The sequence below is a fragment of the Barbus barbus genome (genome assembly GCF_936440315.1).
Source record: "Barbus barbus genome assembly, chromosome: 41".
In the NCBI taxonomy this organism is placed as follows: Eukaryota; Metazoa; Chordata; class Actinopteri; order Cypriniformes; family Cyprinidae; genus Barbus; species Barbus barbus.
The window spans coordinates 19,129,577-19,157,500 of NC_136719.1; the positions used below are offsets into that span (position 1 = coordinate 19,129,577).

The 27,924-nt window shown below is 37.0% G+C and overlaps 3 protein-coding genes across 5 annotated transcripts; 1 reads left to right on the forward strand and 2 right to left on the reverse strand.

The window, feature by feature from the left end:
• The first annotated feature begins 1,193 nt into the window (after positions 1–1,193).
• taf8 (TAF8 RNA polymerase II, TATA box binding protein (TBP)-associated factor) lies at positions 1,194–4,236 on the forward strand. Of its 2 annotated transcripts, none has more exons than XM_079401831.1 (8): positions 1,194–1,412; positions 1,941–2,100; positions 2,258–2,356; positions 2,487–2,549; positions 2,636–2,760; positions 2,878–3,025; positions 3,125–3,267; positions 3,417–4,236. In XM_079401831.1, exons 1-8 carry the CDS (start codon positions 1,365–1,367, stop codon positions 3,555–3,557), a joined length of 927 nt encoding a protein of 308 aa, XP_079257957.1. In that variant the 5' UTR covers positions 1,194–1,364; the 3' UTR covers positions 3,558–4,236. The 2 variants fall into 2 exon arrangements, with proteins under 2 accessions (XP_079257957.1, XP_079257956.1); XM_079401830.1 differs by having other exon boundaries at positions 1,218–1,760; positions 3,417–4,235.
• On the reverse strand, positions 4,128–5,853 carry LOC306860238 (ciliary microtubule-associated protein 3-like). The gene is made up of 6 exons (XM_079401832.1): positions 5,801–5,853; positions 5,583–5,719; positions 5,400–5,498; positions 5,183–5,310; positions 4,402–4,519; positions 4,128–4,277 (listed from the first exon to the last, which is right to left on the reverse strand). Exons 1-6 carry the CDS (start codon positions 5,844–5,846, stop codon positions 4,212–4,214), a joined length of 594 nt encoding a protein of 197 aa, XP_079257958.1. The 5' UTR covers positions 5,847–5,853; the 3' UTR covers positions 4,128–4,211.
• Positions 5,854–9,532: 3,679 nt separating this feature from the next.
• LOC306860281 (uncharacterized protein) lies at positions 9,533–16,009 on the reverse strand. 2 transcript variants are annotated; one of them, XM_079401898.1, is made up of 12 exons: positions 15,701–15,951; positions 15,182–15,223; positions 14,983–15,058; positions 14,753–14,883; positions 14,478–14,604; positions 13,964–14,130; positions 13,236–13,386; positions 13,039–13,125; positions 12,636–12,806; positions 11,814–11,876; positions 10,771–10,840; positions 9,533–9,823 (listed from the first exon to the last, which is right to left on the reverse strand). In XM_079401898.1, exons 3-11 carry the CDS (start codon positions 14,996–14,998, stop codon positions 10,773–10,775), a joined length of 981 nt encoding a protein of 326 aa, XP_079258024.1. In that variant the 5' UTR covers positions 14,999–15,058; positions 15,182–15,223; positions 15,701–15,951; the 3' UTR covers positions 9,533–9,823; positions 10,771–10,772. The 2 variants fall into 2 exon arrangements, with proteins under 2 accessions (XP_079258024.1, XP_079258025.1); XM_079401899.1 differs by having other exon boundaries at positions 9,534–9,823; positions 15,039–15,058; positions 15,701–16,009.
• Positions 16,010–27,924: the final 11,915 nt, after the last annotated feature.

The following is a 27,924-nucleotide window of genomic DNA, read 5'->3' on the forward strand; positions in this document are numbered from 1 at the left end:
CTTGATAATAACTTAACACATAAATAATGCATGTAAAAGTCCAAGTGTATATACAGTAGATGTTGAAGGATGGTTTTATTGTTTTTCTTTTTTATCCAGCAGGAGTTTAAAAAAAATCTATATATAAAATAAAATGTTTGACATTCTAAGTAGGCCACAAATGTAGTTCATGTATATAATGCTCTCTTCTGTTCAAACCAATAAAACAAATCCGCAAATCTTTTTCAATTAAGACACTTTAGAATATTTCAGCTAAGCAACTTTGGCCTAATTTGGCATCAGGACCTGAAGTGGGACATTCACATTGACTCTATTGTGAAAAAGGCCCAGCAGAGGTTGTACTTTCTTCGCCAGCTGAGGAAGTTCAACCTGCCACAGGACTTACTGAAACAGTTCGCCATCATTGAATCCATCCTCTGCACTTCTATAACTGTCTGGTTCAGCTCAGCTACCAAATCTGACCTCAGAAGACTAGGAGGTTAGTCCGGAGCGAATCATTGGTACAACCCTCCCCACTCTCCAAGAACTGAGCAAAAGGGCTGGTAAAATCACTCTGGACCCCTCACACCCAGCACACTCCCTCTTTGAACTGTTGCCGTCTGGTTGACGCTACAGAACTCTGAGCACCAGAACGACCAGGCACAGGAACAGTTTCTTCCCTCAGGCAATCCATCTCATGAACACTTGAACTCTCAACAATAAACATGAAACACACAACACTGTCAATACTTTTTATTTTTTATTTAACACACATACTTATTACATTTCAAATTTGCACCTAACATACATGTACATACTGAATTGTCTATTTTGTATATTGTGTTTGTGCTATTTTGTATATTGTCCATTTCGTATATTTGTACATAATTTTTTTTATTATGTGTGTCCTGTCCTGTCGCTGTCATTCTGTCGCACTGTGGAGCTACTGTCACTAAAACAAATTCCTCGTATGTGCAAACATACCTGGCAATAAAGCTAATTTTGATTCTGATCATGCTTTTTAAACATCAATGGAGGAGAAACGCTTCCTATATTATATGGTCAAAGGCCATGCATCCAAACAAACCGCTATATTTTGAAACAGATTGTAAATGCTAAAAGCGATGTTTACGTCAAAGACAACACACATAAATCTAATCTTTTTGTTTCACTTTTCTTATTTTAGTTGTTTAACTGCATATATCTGCGAGGTTGACTTTTATTTTGGAAACGCACCGAAAACAACAACCTTCCGGTGGCCCTGCTGGAAAATTGCCATTCTCACCAAATATAAAACACCCGATACAGTTATTAGGGAATGCAGAACGCACAATTGGTTTATTTGCGAGTGCTAAACATCAGAGGAAAAACCACTAGAGTTAAAAATGGCAGACTCTGTAGTGATGGGGAGCGGATCTTTAAACTCCGGAAGCGTAAATATCTCCTTTCATTTCTGTTACCTACAGTCTGCTAGCTTAGCCAAACAACACTAACTTTATGAGTTTGTTTAAATATAAGGCACATTTAAGGGCAGAATTGTCATATATTTAAATACAGACACTGTTCTATATGCAAACACATCGGTCTTTTTATTATGTTATGCGTAAATATATAATAGCCTCACAATGAATGTAGTGAAGCTATCTAGATTTAAGTGTCTAGTCTTAAACCCTTGCCTACCTGAACACTATTTTTTGGCCATCATATGCCCAGTCATGCTGTTGGAACACACTTATGATGCCCAAAAATCTACGAGAGCAGCCATCACTATCCCTGAAAAGGTCTTAGCTGATTTAAACTGGTCTCCCAGATTGGAAGACCAGCAAAACATTTATGCTGGTTTAAACTTTTTGATTAGAACCATAAATAACAGCCACCAAAGCCTGGTTTTGAGAAAGTCAAACATTTGTACCAGGACATTCTGATCTTTTATACTCTGTTCTTTTGATGAATAATTACAGCGCTCAGGGAGCAGTAAGACCAGCACAAGTCCTACAGAGAACTATCAGCTGGCTCGGAGACGCACGCTGCAGGTGGTGGTCAGCTCTCTGCTGACAGAGTGTGGCTTCGAGAGCGCTGAGAAAGCGGTGGTGGAGACACTCACTGAGATGATGCAGAGCTGTGAGTCTTTTTCTTAATTCATGCAAGTCACATGTAAGGTTACTGTGTGTGTATATATAAATGTAATATTTATGCAATTTTTTTTATTTAAATTACAGAATAAACATGTTTCATTGTATATGCTTTCTATATTAAGAGTCTGATTATCTTTTGATAGATATAACTGAGGTTGGACGTTGTGCGAAGGCAACCTGTGAGCACACCGCTAGAAGCACGCCTACACTCTCTGATGTGGTCATCACACTGGTCGAAATGGGTTGGTTGCCCTTTTATCAATATATTTAATCTTTAGAAGTAAAGATTTCACTTCTGTATGTGGTTGAATCATGTTTATCTGTTAATGAGATTTTAACTAATGCTGAGGTTTACTTTTTCCACAATCGTAGGTTTTAATGTGGATACTCTTCCAGTGTACGCAAAAAGATCCCAGAGGATGGTCATAACTGCACGTAGGTTTCCAATTTTTTACTAATTTATCTGTTTGTCCTATATTATCTGTTATAACTGTTTAAATGTACTCTTCTGTGTTTAACAGCTCCAAAAACAAATGCTCCAGTCATCCCAAAAGCCCTCATTGCTGGACAGAAGCGCACTCATCCAACATACATCCCCAGCCACTTCCCAGAATTCCCAGATCCTCATACATACATCAAAACACCAGTGAGTTAAACTGCTTACCTGATGCCTTCTATTGTGTGACTTTCAGCTTAACAACCAATAACATTAAGAACATTCATTCTGCTTCAAAATATTATCTCTCACATTTCTGTGTTTTAGACTTTTCGAGAGCCTGTGTCAGAGTACCAGGTGGTGAGAGAGAAGGCGGCATCACAGAGGAGAGATGTGGAACGTGCTCTCACACGCTTCATGGCCAAGACAGGAGAGACGCAAAGCCTTTTTAAGGACGACATCAGTGCATTCCCTTGTTAGTTTTTCTGTCCCAAATACCGCCAGTGTCCTATTATAGTTTGACTACTCTTTTGACTTTCTAGTGTTTATTATTCATCTGTCTGTGTGTAATAAGTGATCGCAGCAAAGCCGAGCACCATCCCTTACCTGAGTGCCCTGCTGCCCTCTGAACTAGAGCTTCAGACACTGGAGGAGACCGATTCATCCGAGCAGGACGACCAGACAGACACAGAGAACAACCCCAGTAACATCAGTCAGGCAAGCATGAAGCAGTTTTTCTTGTCAAAATGTTTATGCAAGGAACATACCTGCATGTCTGTTGTTTTTTTTCAATTTTTTTTATTGTAGTTTAAAAAATAGTTTTTAAAATAGAATGACTTATTATTATATTAATTTTTTATTTCTAGGATGACCACAGTGCAGATAAGGAGAACGTAGTGCTGCCGCCTGGTGGTGTTGTGCCTACAGGGAAGGCCAATGAGGAAAACATGATTGACAACCCATATCTTCGGCCAGTCAAAAAGCCCAAAGTGAGAAGGAAAAAATGAAAACTGATCTATTGACTCGGCTACTTCTGCATCAGCTGATTAGGATGGATGATGACTTCTTAGCACGTGCTAATTACATTGTGCCCCTCGAAGTTACAGCTAACATACGAGGAACCAGAGTCTTCAACAATTGCAATTTGGCAGTGGTCCATCATGTTACTGACGTTTGATTCTTATAGAATGACAGACTGTTCAGTACATCTGAAAATACTAGATGGAATTCAAGCAGGCAACTTCTCTAAAGTGTAACACAGCTTACAGGTGATTTTTGGTAGTTTGTTTTGATAAGCCTTCCTTTGAAATATAATTTAGTTTTTACAGTTCTAAACAACACACCAGGCGTGACATTCTCTTTTGATTTGTGTGTATTTGTTACTCATTTGTGAATGATGATAAGAAATGTCTTTCATTGTTTATTATTGCATTGTTTCAAAAGGACAAGTTGAAAATTAAACCAGAAATTGCAGATAGTGTGAACATCTCCATTATGAATGTGTGTCTCGAGTCCTGTTACTTTACTCACTACTACTTTAGTTTAATTTACCTCAAAAATCACACTGGACAAGTAATGAAATAGGAAAACCTGTCTTGTAAAGCTTTAATGTTTGTATGCATTGACAGTCACACTGAATTCTTGTGGTAGTTTTAGTGTCATCAGTAAAACAAGCTTAGATATGCCACCCTGTTCCTTTGTTTCCTAAACTCTTTGTCATGGTACAGCTGCATGGAAAACAAAACAACAAATTATGAAAAGAAAAAAAAAAGTTATTATATAAGCTTAGGAAAAACATTTTATTGTTTCTTTGAATTGTAATTTGTAGAGGAACATCAGACATATCTGTACCTCTGTATGCAATGCTCTTCTCTCCAGCGATGGCACTTTTGACCAGTCTGGAGAGCTGAATTTCATAGGCCACGACACCTTCTTGCTTTGGCTGGTATCATGAACATATGTCCCTGGACTAAAAAAGGGATATACATTGAAAATCTGCGATTCATTCATTTTAAACCTTGAATTAAAAGTTTTAGGATGTTCTTGCATATATTCAAGCACATAGATGCTCTTTGGCTCATTCTAAAATCATGCTGGCAAGCGTAACCGTCAGGTTTTACACAAACCTGTGTAGTTTAAGATAATCCAAATACCAAGACATTATGAAGTTTGTGCTGATTTTTCAGTTCAACTTTTACTTGGATTGTTATTCTGAAAAATATGATTTTTAATGCAAAACAGATACAAAAAATGCTTTAGATGTACTTTGCCGCAACCCAGTATATAATTAGAATCATAATGGGATAAAATAATTCTAGGTTATCAACCAAGGGGTCAGGGAATGCAAATGAATAAATTCTAAAAACTCAATAAGCATTTTTATAATTAATAGATTTTTTTCCTAGTTATTCCAAGCTCTACAATGTTTTATAAGCTCAAAATTGACAGTAAAATAGTTTTAAAAAATCCTTATTCCTAAACATTATTCTGTAACCCAAACAACTGCAAAAGTCTTGGGGTAAAATTATTTAATGGGCCTTCATGTGGGCCCTGCAGCTAAAAAGTAGCTTTTTATTAGAGAAGACATTTATTACCAGATACAGTCATAGTCTAATGATAAACATAATCAAACCCAGGGCTGGAGTCTGTATTTGAATGTCTGAATCTTGCAGTGGTTCTATTGAATGGTGCTTTTCCAGGAGGACACACTTCAGACCAAGTCCAGTCCTGCTGGTATTTCTGTGGTGAAGGGGTGGCCGTCTATAAAAACAGGCGATGCATTTAAATAAAATAAAATTAAAACAAATTAAATGTTTGTTTTAGATGTTACTATAATTCATGAACTGTACCTTAATTGGAGGCAGAAAGCGTTGTGCAGTGCGCGCTCCTAACACATATCCCCTCTTACTCTCAGGTCTGTGTTGGAGCCCGTATGTAAGAGTGCCCACCTGGGAACTGCTCAGTTAGGTGAAAAGAATAACACGTTCCATAACTTATAAGTTATTAACTGCTGTGCCTTGCTGCATACTCACCGTGTGGTTGTCGTAACATCCGGGTCCTAGTTCTTTGGAGCTGTAGCGCGCGGGCATTTCATTGCCCATGCGATCAGGCGCAAAGTGCGTTGGAAACATCAGACGTTTCTGGCAGCTGCCGAACGCGACCCGGGGAGCTTGAAAGTTGATAAAAACAAATAATAAAATTAATTTTTGAAGGCAAACGATGAAGTTGAGCCCGGTTATGGATAAATTACCTGCGCCCCGTGTCGTCATAGCGTCCTGATGTTTACTGGTTACCATGGTATCCAGGTGCAAACGAGTGCTGATGATGTAGATCAAACGCATGATGAATTAACGATGACTTAATTTATTATTTAATTTATTACTAGCCTATTATTTTAACTATAACATTAGTAAGTAGGCTATAGTAAAGCAAACAATGCCTCATAAATAGCGTGTCAGGAAAAAAAGACAGGCCTATTCACAGTTTCTCCAGAAAACATTTGGAAGGTTAAGTCAAACTTCAATGAAAACTCATGACATTAAATAACAATATAAATCCACATGTCAGGTGATTTTAGTGGATGTATAAAATCTGTTATGTACAAAACAAATTTAGAACAATATATAGTTTTAGCATTTAATATAAACACCTTTTTGTGAATTGTTTTGCTTAAAAAGTGCTGTAGCCTATTTGTTTCAAATAAATATAAAGCGACATTCACACAGTTTTTGTGGCTGTAGATAGGCTATATGAACAACAAATGATGCAAATTTGCACAGTTTGTACAGTCACAAGTGCAATCGCTTAGATATAAAGTTCAGATTAAGATTGTCAAGTCAAGTCACCGTCATTTATATAGCGCTTTTTACAATGCAGATTGTGTCAAAACAGCTTTACAGTATTACAAAAAGGGAAATAGTAGGTCTAAATAGTGTGCTGATCTCCTCTGGCCAGCAGTTTAATTCTAGGTTGCAACAAAGTGAGATTGTGCAGAGGACTCATCTGGTTCCTGTGGTCTTGTTTCGATGGCCTCCTAGATGATGAGGTCTTCGGAGGGGATTTGTCTCTGGGGCTCATCTAGTTGTCCTGGTCTCTGTTGACATTCAGGGCTGTCGAGGTCATCTCTAGGTGCTGATCCACCATCTGGGCTGAATTACCCATTGCGAATGTTATCACTCGATTGAATGGGCGCTATCAGTGGTTATCAGCTCATAGATACAGGCCAGAAGGGGCCTGCTGCGCCAACTGGTAGGCTCAGAAGGCTGTTATCATCCTTCCACATGGTTAATCACCAATACAAATACAAGAGAAGACTCCAGATTCAATCCCAGAGGAATCCAGCTCACCGGTAACCGGATGTTTACTGGATAAAGCGACAACGTTGCGGTATTTCCCGGTTGATGTTTTCAAGACCATTTAAATGGTAAAACCGAGCATTTAAACTGATTAATTAGTCAATAAACGAAAACAATACAAAAAATGTGTTTTGAGGTGGTGTGACTTGAGTGTCGACATGAGATAACCGTGTTGCAATTGTGCTTGTAAATGTTACATATTATGTTATCAAGTCAAGTCTATACATTAGTCTATACTTAGGTTACATGATTTACGTGAGCAGTAAAGTTACTAATTAGTATGTTTTTACGTGTCTGAAGCTAATGGGGAAATTTTGTTTACTAGTTAAATGCAAAGCTAGCCTGTAAAAATGACTTTTCCCACACTGTAAGACTATAGGCCTAAGGCTTATAACATATATTATGTGTCTGCTCATTAATGCTTCACTGAAGCTATATCATACACACATTGAGTGAAATATTCAAACCCAAGACTTATTTTATGGCTGTTTGGTATGCATCTAATAGAGGCACCAAATACATATCCCTCATCCATGTTCACTGATGTGTTTCTGTCTTTTAGGCTGTGATAAGAAGTACGGATTGCGCTTTGCTTTATCTAATATTTGCCAAATATTTTGATTTCAGATATGGGAAAAGCAGTTAAGAGCACACACTTCAGGAGCGTTAAGATTAAGGTGGTGAGGCGATGCATCGCTGGCCCTGCAAAGGTTTCTTACCTTAGTCAAGGCCTTCCCCAGCCCAACTCCAAACAGACCCACCCTTCGGACCTTTCCACATCTATTACACCTCAACAGGCTGAACCTGATGATGTGTCACAAAGCTGTAGTTCATGTTCAGAGACGGCATTCAGTAAAGCAAAGAGAGCTTCATGCCTGGGATGCAGGCAAGGATGACATGCTTAAGGTGTCGTTTGAATGTTCAGCACCAAACACTACCCAGTGTGTTGTCTGCCTAGAACATGCTGATTCAATGTGCATTGAGTGCAGCACCACTACAGTGTTTTGTGAGGCGTGTCTGAAGAGGAATCTGAAATTCACTGCACCTTCTTGATAAGTGGAATGTAAGAACAATAGCATGCAGCCATACATACAGACAGCAAACTCACAGTAATTTCAACAGATTCATCAAATTGTTTTAGCAGTATGTATCAACTGTTAGTGTCTCGAGTTGTTAGAGCTTTGAAACGTTTTTAGAACTATCGATCTTTCTTACAGAATGCCTACTATGAGCCATCCTCCCTGGGGTTATTCATTCCTATATTTACCTGAAGGCCATGACACCCATGCTGTGTACACGAAGGACATGAAGGTCATTGTCAGCACAGGTTTGTCATTTTACATTGAAAAATCTTAATGTATTTAATTTTCTTGACAGGGTTAAGGAAACCAATCCTATTAAATGTGGAGTAATGATTTCCTATAAGGAATTCATCAGATTTGTGATACAATTTTGAAAATTCTTTTCTGTGCCTGTTTGCTGATTTCAATAATAACAAACATTATATACACACGTGGTCAGAATTGTTGGTACCCTTGGTAAATATGATCAAAGAAGGCTGTGGAAATAAATCTGCATTGTTGATCCTTTTGATTATTTAAAAAAAAAAAAAAATCACAAAAATCTAACCTTTAATTGGAGAATAAGAACTTAAAATGGGGGGGAAATATCATTATGAAATAAATGTTTTTCTCTAATACACATTGGACACAATTAACGGTACCCTTTTATTCAATACTTTTTGAAACCTCCATTTGCCAAAATAGTATAGGAGTTTTCTCCTATAATGCCTGATGAGGTTAGAGAACACCTGACAAGAGATCAGAGACCATTCCTTCATCCAGAATCACTCCAGACCCTTTAGATTCCCAACTCCATGACGGTGCTTCTTCTCTTCCGTTCACTCATTTTCTACAGGGTTCAGATCAGGGAACTGAAATTGCCATAACAGAAGCTTGGTTTTGTGCCCAGCGACCCATTTTTGTGTTGTTTTTGAGGTTTGTGTTTGGATTATTGTCCGGTTGTAAGATCCAAACATGGCCCATTATAAGACTTCTAATAGAGTCAGTCACTTGTTGATTTTTTATCTGTTGGTATTTGATAGAATCCATGATGCCATGTGTCTAAACAAGATGTCCAGGACCTCCAGCAGAAACATGAACATGCGGATAACAATGAAAGTGATAGTCTTCCGTTCCCACATATTTGGTAGTCTTTCAGGTGGGAAACAACCAAATGTTAAGGTGATAAGATTATCGAGAATCCCTAGAAATTATATTCATGTACCCTTTTGGTTAGCAGATGGTTCTTGATGGCCCACTGCCGCTCCCAAGCTATAAGTGATGAAGCATCACTCCGGATTTACATGTTATTGAGATCGGGAAGAATTATCTTTATGATAATTAAGCTCTTTGTAGGGAAAGGAGAATAGTCTAATAGACCTCTTGGAGTGGAAACTTGGTCGAGGCAGACTATAATTTCTTACAAAAGTAATAGTATGAGAGTATCAACCTGGTGCAGATACAAAACCAGGATTACTGTAAGTGTTTGTTTTCCAGGCGGATAGAGATATGATAGTGACATTGGATGCCAAATTTGGCCTTGTGAGGAACCAAAGCTCTGACAAGTGCAGTTGAGCCATTACATGAAGCCCGTTTGTTTATTGAAAAGGATGTAGAGGCATCAAATCTTGACAGCTCAAACTAGTTTTACATCTCGAAATGCAGTAAACAGCATATATGCAGCGCTTCAGGGTGTTTGCATGGTGTTTTGACGGCACATGTTCTTTTTAAAACCACATGCAATATGTGACCATGATTGGCACACTGTGCACGGAGACCATGAATGACACTTCTTTGTAGTGTTCTTCTTCCTGTCATCGAAATGGATGCGGCAGACACAGCACAAATGTCCTCCATCTTCCAAAGGAAAAACACATATTTTGGAAGTCAAGACAGTCAGTTTAAATCATACTCATCACCATATTCAAAGCAACATCTCAAAGGCCGCGTGTTCATTTGTAACCATTGCCAAATGAAATGACAATGTGGTTATTGGACATCAGTTCACCAGAACTGTCTGACACCCACCATCTCAAATCAGCTCAATTATAAGATACAAGCAGGTCAACAAAGAAGAGTTCCTGGGGCCCATTTCAGAAAGCAGCTTTAGTGTAACCCTGAAATAATAAGGGAACTCTGGGTTTCCCGTTTCATAAATTGATGTAAATCAAACCCGAGACAGAGGGGTAACTCAATTTTAATTTCACAAATCTCATCACCACTTTGATCTTCAGCTGCTTTCAGAGCTCAACTTCACATTGACGAAGGTTTATGATTTATTACTAATTGTAAGACCATAACTCATACAGTCATAGGTCGGCCTGCTCTAGGCTTGTACACGGGTACATTATTTAAAAAGCAATTGTTGGTGTGCTCACCTCCTATCTCTGTGCTTGTATTTTAAAGAAATGTACTGGACAACACACTTTGCACTCTCAAGATGTTTTCATACTTTAGGTCCCAAATGAGTGTACAGAGCTTGGACAAAGGCTGTTTATGTATTCTGCATGTTCTGCCTGGGACCATCCCCTTGAAAGACTTAAAAGTGAATCTAGTTAAATGCTGTTATATCCAAAATGAAAGGATTAGAGGCTGAATTGTCAGTTTGTCACTGTCTAGTGGATTTTTTTCCCTTTTAAAATGTTTTAGTCTATGCTTCTCTTCCCATATCTGTTCTTATTGTAATCTGTTGAAACTACCTGTTTTTATCTATGCTGCTACCAGTCTTGGCCAAGTCTACTATGAGGAAGAGTCTCAGTGAGACTTCCTGGTTAAATAAAAATATCCACAAGTTGGAAAGATACCTTTATCTGCAGTCATCATGTTGGCTGGTAATGGCTGTTTCCGAGGACTCTTCTTTCATCTTCTGTGCACCTAAAGTACATAAAACAAACAAAAAAACAAATCACAATAACAAATTTCTTAATACAAATTTTGAATTTTAATTATACATTCATAATGCAATTTGTCAGCATTTATACTGTCAACAAGTTAATTAGTAAATCATATCAATTTGGGATAGTAGTTACGGGAGTCGGACTTGTAACCCAAAGTTTGCGGGTTCGAGTCTCAGGTCCAGCAGGAATTGTAGGTGGGGTGAGTAAATGTACAGTGCTCTCTTCCACCCTCAATACCACAACTGAGATGAGACCCTTGAAAAAAGGCACGAACCCCCAACTGCTATCTGGGCACCGCAGCAATATAGCTGCCCACTGCTCTGGGTGTGTGTTCACAGTGTGTGCGTGCGTGCATTTGGATGGGTTAAATGCAGAGCACAAATTCTGAGTATGGGCCACACGTCACTTATTATTATTTTTTTTCATTGATTAAAAATAGACAGTACCATTACTTGCATCTAAATCTCAACAGCAAATTTAGTGTAAAATGATCAGATTACCAACCTTATAAAATATTTTTAATGTCACCTGGATAAATATTGTATCTATAAATTGTAATTATCAAACAAGTAAGCCTTTCTCTTTGTGTCAAATGTCAATGGCAGGCTTCTCAGGACAGTAGTATTAATTAAGCAATACCAAAAACTGATTTGTAGCTTTTGGCATTTAAAATGTATTATGATTACAACAAATACCATTTTCTTACATGGCCTCTAATATTTCTTCCACTGACTTAGTCTTGATGCCATCTGCTGTGTTTGTTGATTTATAGACATTAAACCATCACACAAAGGTGAAGATTTCATCTTTTGATTTCATTTCATAATTTCAATGTGTACAGTGGTCAAATGTGCTGTGTAATGACCACAGTTACATATCTAGTAAACTATCCCTCTTAAGTTTAATGTTATATATTTATTTAAAGATAAAATAAAAACAACTCAGCGTACCTTCTGCGTCCATGTGCTCTGACATTCCCTCTGCCGTATCAGTGGGGTTGCATTGTGCAGCATCTGATTGATATGTTTAGGGAAAAAAGAATCATTTGTGTAGCATGAGCATAATAAATAATTGGTCTTTCTGCATTTCTGGAAAATAATCAAACAGCAGTATTAATGAAGGAATATAATGCGCAGGAATTATATACATCGAATTTAATTACTGAATAGTTTGATGAGCATGAAAAAGATGTAAACCATTGGACAAGGGCTATCACAGTCACTAAACCCATTCAACTAAACAGCTATAGGATATTCTGCAGAGGTGCCTTTTTAGAAAATGTGTTGCACTATAATGATGACACTCATTCTGAGAAATAGTGTCACATCCCTTACAAACGGTCAAAGAAACACAGAATCTATAACCTGAATCGGTTCAATTCAATTTTGTTTATGTAGCACCAAATCATAATAAAAATGATCTCACAGCACTTTTCAAACAGAGTAGGTCTAGACCATAGTCTTTATAATATCATTATCAGAGACCCAACAATTCCCACCATGAGCAAACACTAGGCGACAGAGGCAAGAAAATAACTTTCTTTTAAGAGGCAGAAACCTTGAGCAGAACCATGGCTCAGGGTGGGTGGTCATCCGCCTCCACCGGTTGAGGTGAAGGGACAGAGAGAGAGATGCAATGGCCCAGCATTATAAAAAGACTCACATGTAGGCCTGTATTATTCTTTAGTAAACTTATTTTCCCCACTTTGCATAGAGCCAAATGGTCTGCCGAAACACAAGTGGAGAAACACAACCATTGTTAATGTCACTTACTTATTTCAAATGAAATCTCCTCAGCAGCTTTCAAAATGGCTTCCAATTGGTTCCTTCCATAAAAGGATGGCTTCTTGAGGGTAAGGCTGTTGGGCAGTCCAGTAACTTTTATGGTCATGCCCAGATTCAACAGGGACTGGTAGGGGAGCCTTCCAATACCTCCGGCCTCCTCTGAAAGACATGGGCACAAACATGCATGCACATGTTACACAGTTGGACAACTGTGACTCTCCCCTCCTGTTGACAGCCAGTGTACAGGATGCAGACAGTCATTTTGGTAAGGTGTCATAATCTTTTCATAATCATTTGATAATAATGTCATAGATTCATGAAGGTATATTAGGTTATTAAGATAAGCAGTTTCTTTACATCAGTCTTAAAAAGTGTTTGAACATATGCTTACTATATTTTTGGTTGAACAGATCTTGCACTTTTCCCACCAACACATTGACTTTATCTTTGGTACTGGGTGTTGCAGCTGAGGAGCTGGCTACAGATGTAACAAAAGACAACAATTAATTTCATAAAACTGTATTATGTATATTTGCACTATTACAGGCCTGAGTCCATTTCTGTGGATTTTCATAGATCCAAAATTACCTTTGAAATGCAGTGCAAAGTTCTTTACTGTGTCCGTTGAGTCAAGGAAATCAGTAGCTCTATTGCTGCTCAGTTCATACAGCTGTAAGCTGGACTTTTTGTCAAATAATAAAATGGCCGTTTCCACACCCAAAGCCTCAAGCTTGGACACCTTTACAACATTTAGATAAACAAGACAACCACAAAAATAGTAAATAATTAATTATACACAAAATAGCCAAAACCTACTTTTAAAAATCCAACATACACTGAAGAAACAACTCTTAATTTAGCCAATTTATGAAAACAGTGTTGTCACAGGTGGTAAATATGTGGCCAGGGACCACCAGGGTTACATTAATTATACATTAGCTGTGTTTACATAGAGTCCAATATCCAACTAATAATTTGACTCATATCCATATGTGACTGACTACTAATGCTTCAATTGACCACCTTGGTCTGAATAGACTAGCCCAACCAGTAGGAATTTAGTTTGAGAGGGTGGTACGAGCCTTTGACAATCCCTTCAATGTGAGAATATTTTATGCTGATAGCCTTGTAAACAAAAATCAGCTGGAATATTTATTTGGGATGAATTCATTTGAAAAGATGAAAAAAATCTACAGATAAACAATCTAGTTGTCTGTCAGAATATTCTGCTCACATCACAATTGTTGCTGATCATCCTTGCATCTAATACTATAATAATACCACTAATTCCCAGCAAATGAAGCTTCTTTACAAACCTCTAACTTCAGTTTCTTCAGATGCATTTTAATTCTGAGATCCCTCATCTCAGGGCTAAGGTCCTGTGCCTGCCCATGTGCCCTCAGTGCTGCTGCCTCTTGAAAGTATTTGTTCTTCTCATCTTTTCCTAATGTGGACCACCTGTCCTTAATATCGTTCATTGTGCCTGAGGAAAAAACAGATGCACAGAAAACAGTTTAGAGTCAGCATCTCTTTTTTAAAGTAAATTCATACAGAGACAATCTGTCCAACACACTGGTTCATTTGGGTTGCGAAATCCATTTCTCTAACAACGCTGTAAAAACGTGTTAAGTAGATGACCAAATGATTCTTTTCAATACACACAGCAGTCTTACACTGATAAATGCAACTTGCGTGTATGAAGTATTTGCCAAATACTATCTTGAAAATCTGTTTCACTAGCCTTGTAAACCCCTGATGTAAACAGGGCCGGTACAACAACAAACCATTTAGTATAACAATTAAAAGTACCCGTTAAATATTGTCTCTCACCTTTGTTTCTGAGAATGTCCCTACAAAAAAGATTGTATGGTGACAGCTCTCGGATGTGAACTTTGGGCTTTGACTGCCGGGGCTCAGACAATGCTTTAAATGACCTTTTGTAATTACCGATCCAGTTCTAAAAGAGAGATACGGAAAATAATGAAAAAGTATTACACCACTTAAACTGAATGTTAACAAAACAGTTCATCTATACCAGCAGTACAGCAGAATGATATATTTATTTGACATGTTGATTGTTAGTGTGGCACTAAAGTAAACCTTACGTCTATGACACTGGTGTCCAATCCAGTAGCTGATGCAGCAGTTGGTATTAAGGGTGAGCCAACACGTGCCATTCCCTCCTTAAAAAAGGATTTCAAGGTTTCCCTTTGTTCCTCATTAATGTGCGTTCTCTCTTGTTGAATAACAACAAAGAAAGAAAAAGCTAGTCAGTAATAAATCAGTAATAAAAAAAGACAGTGTTGAGGGTAAGTGTGAATTTTGTAGATCATACCATCGTTCTCAGACATACTCGCCTAATGCTCCTAGATTAGCAAGTGTAAGGCTTACCTCTCTGGGCCATCTTCAACCTAAAACATAAACAGAGATAAACTTTTTTTCAACAGGTTCGCTCTCTAAACACAGCTTTGCTCAAAACCTAATTTTGGATTGCTCAATATAGACATAGCATGTAAGTAATAAAACAAACTTACACAGAAGTCCTTGCACTTACAGAAGTCTGCTGTAAATTGATGCTGTAAAGACAGACAAAAATGTTCGGAAAAGAGATATTAATGTTACATAGTGAGACAGATAGATAAACAGACAGACAGGCAGACCTGCCTTTGGGTTTAATTTTTGAAGTTCAATGTTGAGGACAGCAATACATATTTATATTAGACTAAATTAAGCATTAACGAGCAGATACAATATATGCAATAAGCCCTTATTGTCTTACAGTGTGGAAAAAGTCATTTTTACAGGCTAAATATGCGTTTAACTAATAAACTAAATTTCCCCATTAGCTTCAGACACGTGAAACATGCTCATTTGTAACGTTAAGGCTCACGTAAAGCATGTAACTTAACGTAAGGATAATAACATATTTACAAACACAATTACAACACGGTCAACATTCACGCCACCTTAAAACACATTTTCTGTATTGTTTTCGCTCATTGACTAATTAATCACAGTTGAAATGCTCAGTTTTATCATTTAAATGGTCTTACCTGAAAATATTAACCGGGAAATACTGCAACGTTGCCTCGTTATCCAGTAGACGCCCGGTTACCGGTGAGCTGGATTCCTCTGGGATTGAATCTGGAGTCTTCTCTTGTTTTTGTGTCGTTGATTAACCATGTGGAAGGATGATGATAGCCTTCTGAGCCTGCCTTCTAGCCCTTCTTCCTCTTCTTCTTCTTCTGGTGTTTTTTGGCAGTTTTGGCCATAGACATAATAAATACTATATAGTATTTTATATGTCTATGGTTTTGGCAAACCAACGTAAAAAGGTGCATTACCGCCACCTACTGATCTGGAGTGTGCAGGGCACATGGATTTAGTAATTAGAAACACACACACACACAAAAAAAATCTCTCTCTCTCTATCTATACACACACACACACACACACACACACACACACACACACACACACACACACATGTTGGTTTTTGTGGTTTATGGGGACTCTCCATAGGCGTAATGGTTTTATACTGAACAAACTGTGTGTGCTATTGCCCTACACCAACCCTACACTTCCAATTCTCAGTCTTGATATTATAACATGTTCCTACTACCACATCTCATTAGTCTTATTTACAAATGCTAAATACAGCAGTGTTAATTTTGGCAGGCATTTGTGATTTAGTCTTAGTCTTTATCTTGAGACAAAAATGCATTTTTAATAACAGATCACTGAAATATTTAGAAATGGCTGATTCCAGTCTCCAGTCAGGCGTTGAAGCTCTTTCCATTACATCAATCCAAAAAATGTGCCAAAGTGATTGAGAAAAACTGATTTTTACATGAAAATGGACTCTATTATAGATGTTGCACTTATAAAAAAAAGGTCATTTAGATTTTTAAAATGTTCTTCACAATACAAAAGAATAATAATAAATTTAAGAACTGTTCACTGAAACGTTCTTATAGGGGAACCTAAAACTGTGTTAAATGGTGTAAACTACTGCATTAAAAAAAAAAACCTTTAGGAACGTTTTTTAAAAGATCTTATCTTTGGTCTGAGAATATTCAGTCACTCTCCTGTGATTTGCTGTAAACTATGTAAACCATAATAATATGCTGCAAAACTGCAAACAACCTTAAAACTGTGTTGAAGAGTAAATGGAAAAGCTTTTTTTCTTTGTTCATACATAATTCACACAAAATTATTACTATGTAGGCAAAATGACTGTTTGAAAATCTAAAATTTATATTTCAAACAAATATCTACTGTAAATTAACATTAGGCAATAACATACTTACTAGGTCAACTTCATAACACCAGGTTCATTGAAATGTTACAATTTAAAATGAATTTTGTTTTAATGCATAATTTATTCCTGTGATGGCAAAGCTAAATTTTCAGCAGCCATTAGTTCAGTCTTCAGTGTCACGTGATCCTTCAGAAACCATTCTAATATGCTGATTTGCTTCTCAAGATAATATAATATTGATGATAAAAAGTTGTGCTGCTTAATAGTTTTGTTGTAACTGTTTTGTAATTAATGTGTCCTGGCTGAATAAATATTAAACTAACCATTTTGAAAGCTTTTTGTTTTTCATCTTGAATTGCCAGTTATTTATTACCAGTGTTGGGGGTAACGCATTACAAGTAACGCGAGTTACGTAATCAGATTACTTTTTTCAAGTAGTAAAGTAACGTCAGTTACTTTGTTTTCCTATTTATTTACTGACAAGTCTCCTGTCCCCATGTTGGGAGGAATCGTAAGTACAGAGGCGTTGTGCGAGCTGTCTAAACATGAGGTTACTGTAGTTCTAGACTAAATGTGAATGTGCATTAATTCATCTAACTCGTAAAAAAAATGTAGTATTCATCAAAATGAATTAAACCGGTGAAATGCAAACTCAGAATATGACGCAAACCTGCAATAATTAAATATGTTAAATAACACAGATGTATCTAATCCCATTATTATTAACCAATGTCTTTGCTGCTGACTTTTGATGATCCAGTTCAACCATACTAATAAGCAAAAATGACTTTAGATAAACTAACAGTTCTGCTTCAATGGTTTTTAATTGCTGAAGAGTGTTGAACCTTCTTCTCCTGCATTCTACTGTACAGACGTGAATTTACTTTTCCTTCAGCCTGAGGTTTATTCTTTACAATTTTTGGTGTGAAAGGGCTTTTACATTTGCTATAAATAGAACTTTTTATATGAAAAACAAACAATCAAGCCCTGTTCATATTTAAAAAGTAACTAAGTAACGCAATTACTTACTTTTTTTAGGGAGTAACGCAATATTGTAATGCATTATTTTTAAAAGTAACTTTCCCCAACACTGTTTATTACTGACCTATATCTTTCTTTGGTTTCTCCAACATAATTCTAGGAAAAGTGTCACGTGTGAAGGCAGCCAAAGTCTCATCGACTGTGGTAAGATACATCTGTTCATTTCCATGTTGTTATCAATCCAGAAAAACTTGGGCATAGCAATCATCTGTAATCTTTGGGCCTGCTTTCCTTCCACAAGGGCTTTATGAAGCTTTAGTGCATTGTCGTCACACCGATTCACTTTAAACTGGTTATTTTTCTTAAATGCTGGGTTAAATACAACCCAGCACTGGGTAAAATATGGACAAACTCAGCGATTGGGTCGTTTTCAACCAACAGTTGGGTTAAATGCTTAACCCAACTTTCTGGTAACCCAACCGCTGGGTCAAAACAACCCAATCGCAGGGTTTGTCCATATTTTACCCAGCGCTGGGTTGTATTTAACCCAGATTTTTTTTAGAGTGTTTGTTTACCTATTCCTGCCAAAACAGGACATTAGCTAAATGTCTGCTAATATACTTTAAGAATGTCACACATCCCTTTTTTAATGTCTCTAAAGGTAATGGTGTGATTTGGATTCATCATGCATTACGGACGGCGGGATCTTGTAACCTGTCCTCAAAAATTAGCAACAACACCAGACTGTTACTCTCCTCAGACCCGCAGCCTGAGTTTCAGTATACTACAGATACACCACTAGATCATAAAGAAACATAAACCTTCAATCTTATCTATTGTTGAACCAGTACACAAAATAAATGGATAATGTACATTTAATCCGTCATTATACCACTAATTAAACCGCTACTTAACAAATAAACATAATAAAACTATTGAATTGCAATTAGAGTATTTGCGGAAAAAGAGACAGCAGGGTGATAAAAGATTAAAAAAAAAAAATCAGCATAATTAAGCAATATCAGCATAATAAATAATAAAACATCAGCATAAAGTAAACATGTAATTCAAATATTTATTTTACATTATCAGCTGCAATGGGAAGAAGTCTGGTCAATTAAATGCTTCATTCTTCTCTGATCCATGTCCGGATGTCCATAAATACTTAGAAGTGATGTACAGCTGTATATAATATTGTGAGTATTCTGCCAAATAAATGTATTTTATTTGTTTTATGTGCATTTTAAATGAAAACACTCTTATGTCAGATGCTGAAAGAGAGTTGACTTTCTTGATAGAGCTGTTTAGGTTTCTGTAAAAATGTGCAGCATCACTGCAAACCAGATTAAATTGACTCATCACCTACTGTATTCAGATGCTAGATGAATGTCACTTCACTACAGTTTCAGCTAATTCTCCAGTATAAGAGAGTTTGACCACAAGATATAAACAAGCATGCCATCTAGTGGTACTTTTATGGTATTGTAACAAGTTATCACCTGTCTGACCTCATACACTTATGGACTTGTCATTTTTGTTAAAGTTTATGTTGCATAACTTTATCACATGTGTTGTATATAATTGCACAAGAATATTTTTTTTTTGATATTGTACATTTTTAATAAAATGTTTTATCTTGCTGATTTGTTTTGAATTATTGTATTCACTCAATATTAGAGAATATGGCTTCTGTGCTCCAGCGTCGTCATCTGTCCTTCATTGTAACCGATTTCAAATGGTGCTAGAAACCCCAAAAGACTCTGAACACCAAAAGAAATCGGTCAACCTTGGTTACAGGACATATCTTGAAGTCAATCATAAGTTGTGTTAACAAAGTATAAAGTATGAATGTTGTCAGTTGTCCAGTTAGAAAGTGCCGTATTTCCCACCCCAAGAACACTGATTTCAAATGGTGCTAGATTCATATCTTCAGCACTCTAAGACACCACTTGAAACCAGCTTCCAGGAGGAGACACAGTCAGCCTTTGATGCCAGGTGCTGAAACACAACTCCGCGTCACTCCTCAGATGGCAGGGCTTTAGACAAAAAGATAGAAAACACTATATTAAGTCACATATTTGATCATTTCGACCTTAGGCAGTACACAGTGCAGAAATCAATGTTGAAAGAAATGTCTTCCACTTCTCCATTAATATACCACACTGCTGGCAGATACAGCTTTGGGATTTAGCAAAGCTGTCACTGGATCATGAGCCTGGAAACCAAAACAACAAAATGCTAAGGTTTTCTGAGCTTTAAATGCTATGTGACGAATCCCTCTGAAGCTGGAGGAAAATAACATCCTGATAATGCTGACACCACGAGAACAAACCCTTCATCCTACAGTGAGCAAGGCAAAATATATATTTTCGAGTTTTAAGAACCTTAAATTGAAATTAAATGCAACTGCAAATGCTTGTAAATCATACAAGCTTGCAAATCATATTTTGATTTTCATCAGGCATTATTTTGGGGTTTTTAAAAACCTCAAAAACATGAATATTCACTAATATTTATATAAAATGACCACTATTTCATAAAATATTAATATTTCATTATAATGTTTATATTTATAATAACTGTATTAATATTTAATAAAATAAAATAATATTATTGATAATACTAATAATGTTTATAATAAATGTAATAATGTTTAATAAAATAAAATGCTGATTGTAAAAAACAAAACAAAAAACTGTACAGTATATTTAATAATAGTTATTGCCAAGCCATAAACAAAACCACAGGTTCACCTGCATCAACGCTAAACATAGTCTGTGGACTAAATTATTAACAGTATATGTTTATTAAACATACAATGATGACTAATAAAACAATATCTTAATATTGAATCAAATTTAATTCTATTCATAATAAATTCAATATAATCATTTACCTTATTTACAGTTACACTTTATTTTAAGGTCTCCTTGTTAGTCTAATTATACATTTAAGTACTGAATAATATTATTAATTACCTACATGTACTTACTATATGGTTAGGTTTAGGATGAGAGTTTGGTTTAGTTGCATGTAATTATGCATAATTTGTTGTTATTATAATAGTAAGTACATGTAACGTGTAACAAGGACACCTTAAAAAATGTGTTACCTTATTTACATATTTATACACTATTAAAGACATGATAATTAACAAAAAACAATATTCATATTTAATAATATTTTAAAGCTATATATAATAAATGTAACTAGATTTAATAAAAGTGCTAAAATGTCAACTATAATATAATTAAATACTATAAAAAAAACTATACAGTAAATAAATATTTCCAATTTGCCTTAGAATTGACTTCTGAATGGCTGTCAAAGGAACCGTGTAGTCATGCATATGGCCTATAGTACCAGCAGAAGGTACAGTAACCACCAATGTTAATCAGCTAATCTCTATTAACTCTCTATTCTGAGCTTTTATTAAAGAGCAGCAACTCAAAACTCAATCCTTGTGACAGATTCACACCTCAAACCACAAAGAAAACAAAACAAGACGAGAAAGCCCACACCTCCAATTCCAGCAGGAAACCCAACACGGCTAGACTTCTTTCACAGAGGATAATCAAGATTTACTCTACTCTGCAAAACTACAAAACACAATCAGGAAGAGCACACACAGGCTACTTCCACCTAGCACATCTTCTTCCACTTGGTCGCTCGCTTTAAACATTAAATGCGCAGAAGGAAACGTTGCATAACATTAAGCAATACAATTTGAAGAAATATCGATCTGAGGATAAAAGATAATGTGGTTTCATAAGCGCTAGATACGGCATTCATAACAAGTAAATGCAGTGGCATAGTGCCAGTGAATAATTATACACGAGACGATGCTGATTTGCAATCTAAGCAAATTTGGCATGGATGAAAAACTGCGAACAGCCTGTGTTTGTGGGCTTTAAGTGGGAAAATTGCGAGAATACAGAAAGTCTCTATAGCTACAGCCACTTTACAAACTTAAACATATTGTATTTCTTGTGTTAATCTATAATTACTCTAAGCAAATGAAAATACTAACTTGAATATTGATATCTGACATTAACAAATAGCTCTCTTTCAGTGCTCTAGTACAGTGATTCAGTGATATATAAATATGATTCAGTGATATATAAATAATGTAGCCTATGTATGTATAGCTTTGTTTTTCCTTTAGTTAAGAATCACTGTACTAGATTTGACTAGAATTTTCACCAAAGTAAAATTTGATTTTTGAACAACAACAAAAAAACAACAACAAAAAATTCAGCTGAGTGCCAAATAAAATTTTATTTTTCGGTGCAAATTCATCTTGTAGAAGCTAGTCAAATTAGGCAGATGACAAGCCATAAACGAAACTACTCAATACTACAGGGTACATCAAAAACAGGTTCATTTTTATTATTAAAATAATTAACATTATACGATCAAAAAATCAAGAGACTTTTAGAAATGATTTTTCCTAATTGGTATATATATATTAAAAATCCTACAATGTGATTTCCTGGATTCTTTCCCCCCATTCTGTCTTTCATAGTTGAAGTGTACCTATGATGAAAATTACAGGCCTCTCTCATCTTTTTAAGTGGGAGAACTTGCACAATTGGTGGCTGACTAAATACTTTTTTGCCCAACTGTGTGTACACACCACACACACACACACACACACACACAAGTTGGTTTTTGTGGTTTATGGGGACTCTCCATAGGCGTAATGGTTATTATACTGAACAAACTGTGTGTGCTATTGCCCTACACCAACCCTACACCTAAACTTAGCCCTTACAGGAGACTTTGTGCATTTTTAGATTTTCAAAAAAAACATCATTTAGTATGTTTTTTAAGCCTTTTGAATTACGGGGACATAGGCAGTGTCCTCATAAACCACCTTCATATTGTAATACCTCTGTCATACCCATGTCATTATACAAATTTGTGTCCTCATAAACCACATAAACATGCACATATATATATATATATATATATATATATATATATATATATACACACACACACATATACACATACATATATATATATATATATATATATATATATAAAATGTGTATACACACACACATAATATAATTATATATACAAAATGAAAAAAGACTGTCATTTTTTTTTTACCTTCATATTAACAGGTTGTAAACTAAGTCATGATGGGAAACCAGTCGAGCACCACGGTTGTAGAGAAAGCCCTGTGTGCTGAGAGCAGTTTCATCTGTCACTCAGTGGCAGTGAATGTGAAGCAGCACCTACGCAGTCAAACCAGGAAGGATTCAAGAGCAAAAGCAGGTCAGAATATATGACCAAAGGTCATTGCATTAAACCTAGCGTATCAAAATGCCATTCGTTTGGCTTTTACAACTGATAGAAAGACATTGAACAAAATAAATTTGAATCAAATAAAAATTTCGATGACGAGTACTCACTAGACCTGTGGCATATAAAGTCGAGCGTGTCTATAGAGGAGAGGTTGATTTAGGCTGTTACTCTGTTTTGCTGCCTCCACCGCCGCAGTGTCTCAGAATGAAGTGAGCGCAGGAAATGGAGAAATCTGGAAGGGAGATTCCTGATGCCAGCACTCGGCGAGGGTGTGGCGGCAGGTACTGCCCTGTAGACTTACGTTTTGCCAAGGTTTTTTGTTCTTTACATATCAGTGTTCTCAGAGCCAAGGTCTCAGAGCAGATAAACATCCCACTCACCTGACATATATCCTCAAACTTTCCTCCTAAAACTTTATTTTTTTTAATCAATCATATTTTCTAAAATGTCCATTCCTGCCGACTGATTAAGGGATATTCATTAAAGCAATTCATGGATGTCAAAAAATCTTTTCTGCCTTCTTAAGTTTGCTCAACGACTGCACTGCGTGTTTGTTTTGAGCCGTATGGCAGAGCTAAAACATGCCCCAGGAGCTCCGTAACCCTTATCTGACTGATAGGACAGAACTCGTGGGAGTTTCCCGTCCGAGAGGAGAGAAGCATGGTGACAGTTGCTGTTTTAGAGGTATCTGGTTGCCGCTCCACTTTCTTCTGGCTGTTTGTTTGCCTTCGGCCTGTTGTGCAATATTTATAAAAGACTTAAAGGGGGCAGCTTTGTTTTTCTGATGACTAAAAAATAATTCATAAAATGAAATAAGCAAATAAATAATGAAACATGTAATTAAAAGACAAATTAGTTTATCAAAATGAATATATATATATATATATATAAGTATTCATTTTTTTATTAATAAATAAATAAATGCCCCCAAAATATGTAGACATTACATTGAAAAATTATTGATTTTATAAATGCATCCCAAAAAATATTTGGACACTTTAATTACTTTAAAAAAATTATGAATATCATTGCATTAAATATACCTTTTACCTTGGCTTGATATTTTGGTTTGACAACAGATGCCCCAGGATTGAATAAATTTGTACATTTATTCAATTTAATTAAAAACTATTTATATATTTACATTTATTTAATTTAATTTGTACTTGTCATTTCTAAAAATGTCCAAATACTTTTTGGGCCCACTAAATAGACATTATGTCGTATAGTAATCAATCAAACAAACAAATAAATAATAATTCTATACATACAATCCTATATATTGTCCAGAATACTTACAAAAAAACACAACAACAACAGCTTTCAAAAATGAAAGCTTAATTATAATTTAGTGGCAGGTTTCTTCTACTCATTCACTTGAAAATATATTTTTCACTAGGTCGGTTTTTCTCCATGTCAATATCAGCAAAAATTCAAGATGAGTTTCTGAAAGAAAAGGGCCTACACTGATATCGATATCACGGGGAGCTACAATACCAAGCTGAATATCAGTGAAAAATAGCACAAGTTACAATCTGCGTCACAGCCCGATCCTCGGCCCAGACACCCGTAGGTTAACTCCGTCATGTGGCGAGCTTCATCCACAAAAAACGCCCCACCCACGTGATAGAGAGGATGAGGTAGACGGGGATGCAATCCCCTCCGGCCCTCTGGTGCCACCAATGTTTGCCAGAGCTTTGGTCTGTGGCGTCTAATGCAGCATTAACAGCTGCAGTGCAGGCCTCTGCCTCACACACACACACACACACATACTCGGATGTAACCTGGGGACAACACCGCTCACCAAGCAACAGGTTTTAGGACAGGACCGTCACCCTTATAGAACAAATCGCATGCACGTAACAAACTTGCCATGGCAAGATGCTGTTTTGACACTGTCTAAGGTAGCTTGGTGGTCAACTAGCAGAGGATGATGGCATCCGATCAACTGATCAAATCAGAAAGGTAAAAAAAAAGTCAAAATCAAACAACAAAAAAGAAGACAATTTTAATCATACAATCACAAAACAGCAAATGCCAATGAAAGTCAATGGGAACCGAAACTTTTTGGAATGACATGATGGTGAATAAATGACAGATTTGGTTTTGGCGAACTATCCCTTTAAACTGCATTAAAATCATTTACTCACTCTCATGTTGTAAGATATTTTAAACAACTTTTGGGAACAAACCAAATTGGACCCCATTGACTTTCAGTGTATGGACAACAGAGACAGTCTACAAAATATCTCCTTTTGTGTTCCACAGAAGAAAAAATGCACAGAGGTGCAAGTGAATAAGTGATGACTGATTGTTCATTTTGGGTGGATTATCCCTTTAAATCAAATTTTTCCATAGTGAGGTTCTACCAAGTAACATCTCTAAAACAACAACACTCTATCGTAACAGAGTACTCACGAATGATAACATTACCTCTCAGCCAATTGGATTAATCCCTCCAACTGCTTTCCAGTGCTAATCCAATGGGAAAAAGTGGGAAGCACCAGCCAGCACCTGATAGGAGCAGAGATCTGTCACTCATCTCTCTGATGCGGCTGCATTAGGAAGTCTAGCGCATGTGAACTGGACGCCTGCCAGTGCACAGTCACCAAGAGAGCAAGGTAAACAATTTCTCTCTCTCTCTCTCCCTCTCATTCTAGTCCTTTCCCCGGTTCCCTCCCCTGACATTTAGTCCCTTTTCATCAACGTAACCCTCCTCAGGACGCAATTTAACCCCTGTATTGAAGGTGAGATGCAGGGAGAGAGGTGAAAACAGTCACGCACCGAAAAGAAAGTGCTGCAAATATGACTGCGTCACTGCTTGTGTTTCTAGTAAACTCTGCAGAAACAAATGTTGTTGATGGAAATGCGACGTCTGCCCTCGTCTCTGCCAAAAGATCACAAATTTAGCCGAGGCACCTGCTCTTCTACTCATCCTCCCTAATATATGGGATATAAAATGCCATTAAGTAACGTCTAAGTCGCCTCTCCTGATGTCTTAAGAATCCAGAGACTGATCTCAGGTCAGACTGACTGTAACTAGCCTGCTGTATTTGACTTACCTGTTAAGAGGAGCCAGAAAAGATGTGTTGTAACGTATATATCGGTATCAGTATCAACCGTAATTATGCGTATTACGATTACGGTACAGACCCTTGCGGTATCCGATGTGGTTCGAATAACAGGCAAAAAAAAAAAAAGTATTTATATGAACTATTTCTCACAAGCACCTTCGAAAGCAGCATTTGTTTTGTTATTGTTTTTTGTTAACCATTTTTTTGCCGCCTCGCGACGCCGTCACACGCCCAGCAAACGTCGACACACACCGAACCTCTGCGCACACAATCCGAGAAACTCCATCACGTTCTCAGCATCCATGTTGGAGCTGCGATTGTGGAGAAACGGTCTAAAACGTGAAATCAGAGAGAGTGGAAGTGGGAGAGAAAAAGAGATGGAGAAGAGGAGGATGAAAGGCGGACGAGCAGACGAAAGGGCTGGGATACACTCACAGGTAGGAAAAAAGCACACATGTCCGAATCCTCTCCTCCTAGCTGCTGTTTTCCTCTCGACGTGAAAAAGTGACGTAGCAACTAATCCAAAATCTTTCTCCCTCTCTCTCTCGCTTCCTCCCTCCCTCTCTCCACCAGACCTCCACCCTCTCCTGCTCGCTCTATTTTCATCTTGTTGCAACAGCAGAATCGCTGCTGTTTTTTCAGACAGACACATGTCTACACAAATAGATCGCTAATAGACGCATACAAACACACTCATTGTGATCACCCAGACAGATAGTTGCCGCAAACGCTCCCACAATCCCTCTGTTTCCTTCTCCCTCAGTTTGCCTCTCTTGCTCATTGTGACGCAGCACTTAATTCTTTACTCTGTGTTATGACCACACAAATGCAGCGTCTTGAAATGCACATAACGAGTGGGAAAGTGAGAGATGGAGAGCCAGAGAGGCACAGACACTTTGATTACAGTTGGCTTCTTTCTTTTCCTGTCTATCTGGTGTCCTCCTCTCCCCTCTGTCCTCCTATAACTGTTTCTCTACCCGTCAGCCCCCCCTCTTTTATATCTTCGGCGTCTCATCTGCATCTCTGAGAGACGTGCTGGTGTCTCGGTGAACTGAGATGACGGTGCCCCTGTGATCACCTGACAGCCTGCAGCTTTTAAAGGCACATCGCAAAGCTCTGCTTCAGTTATGTAACAACTGGGCTGTTTTGTTTCTCATGTTTTTAATCTCGGCCTATTTGCTCGGCCTGTTTAAAATATCCAGGCTGTCAGGGGACAGCTAAATCAGATAATATGGGCAGGGACGGAAAGAATATTGAATCTATGAGATTCACAAATGACGTGACTTATAAGGTAACGTCATTCCAACGTTTGGACAGTTTAGAGAAATGGACATGCAGGGTAAGACATGATAGAGGACTTTATGATTAAAAGAAAACAAGAGGGACTGTAGAATCATGGGAAGGCGCATCAGTGGCTCATAGACTTCCTCTTCCTGTTTTGTGACTACAGATCTGTAACCATGGAGACAGACAGCAGAGCAACATGGATTATGTCACCATATTCAAAACTGAAGTGATGCATGAGGAAAAAGGGAGGGTAAACCTTGAAAATGACATCTGGAAAAAAACACTTATTTAAATAAAAATTTTTAATTATGAAATTAATGAATAAATATATTATTAAAATAAAAGAAAATAACATTTA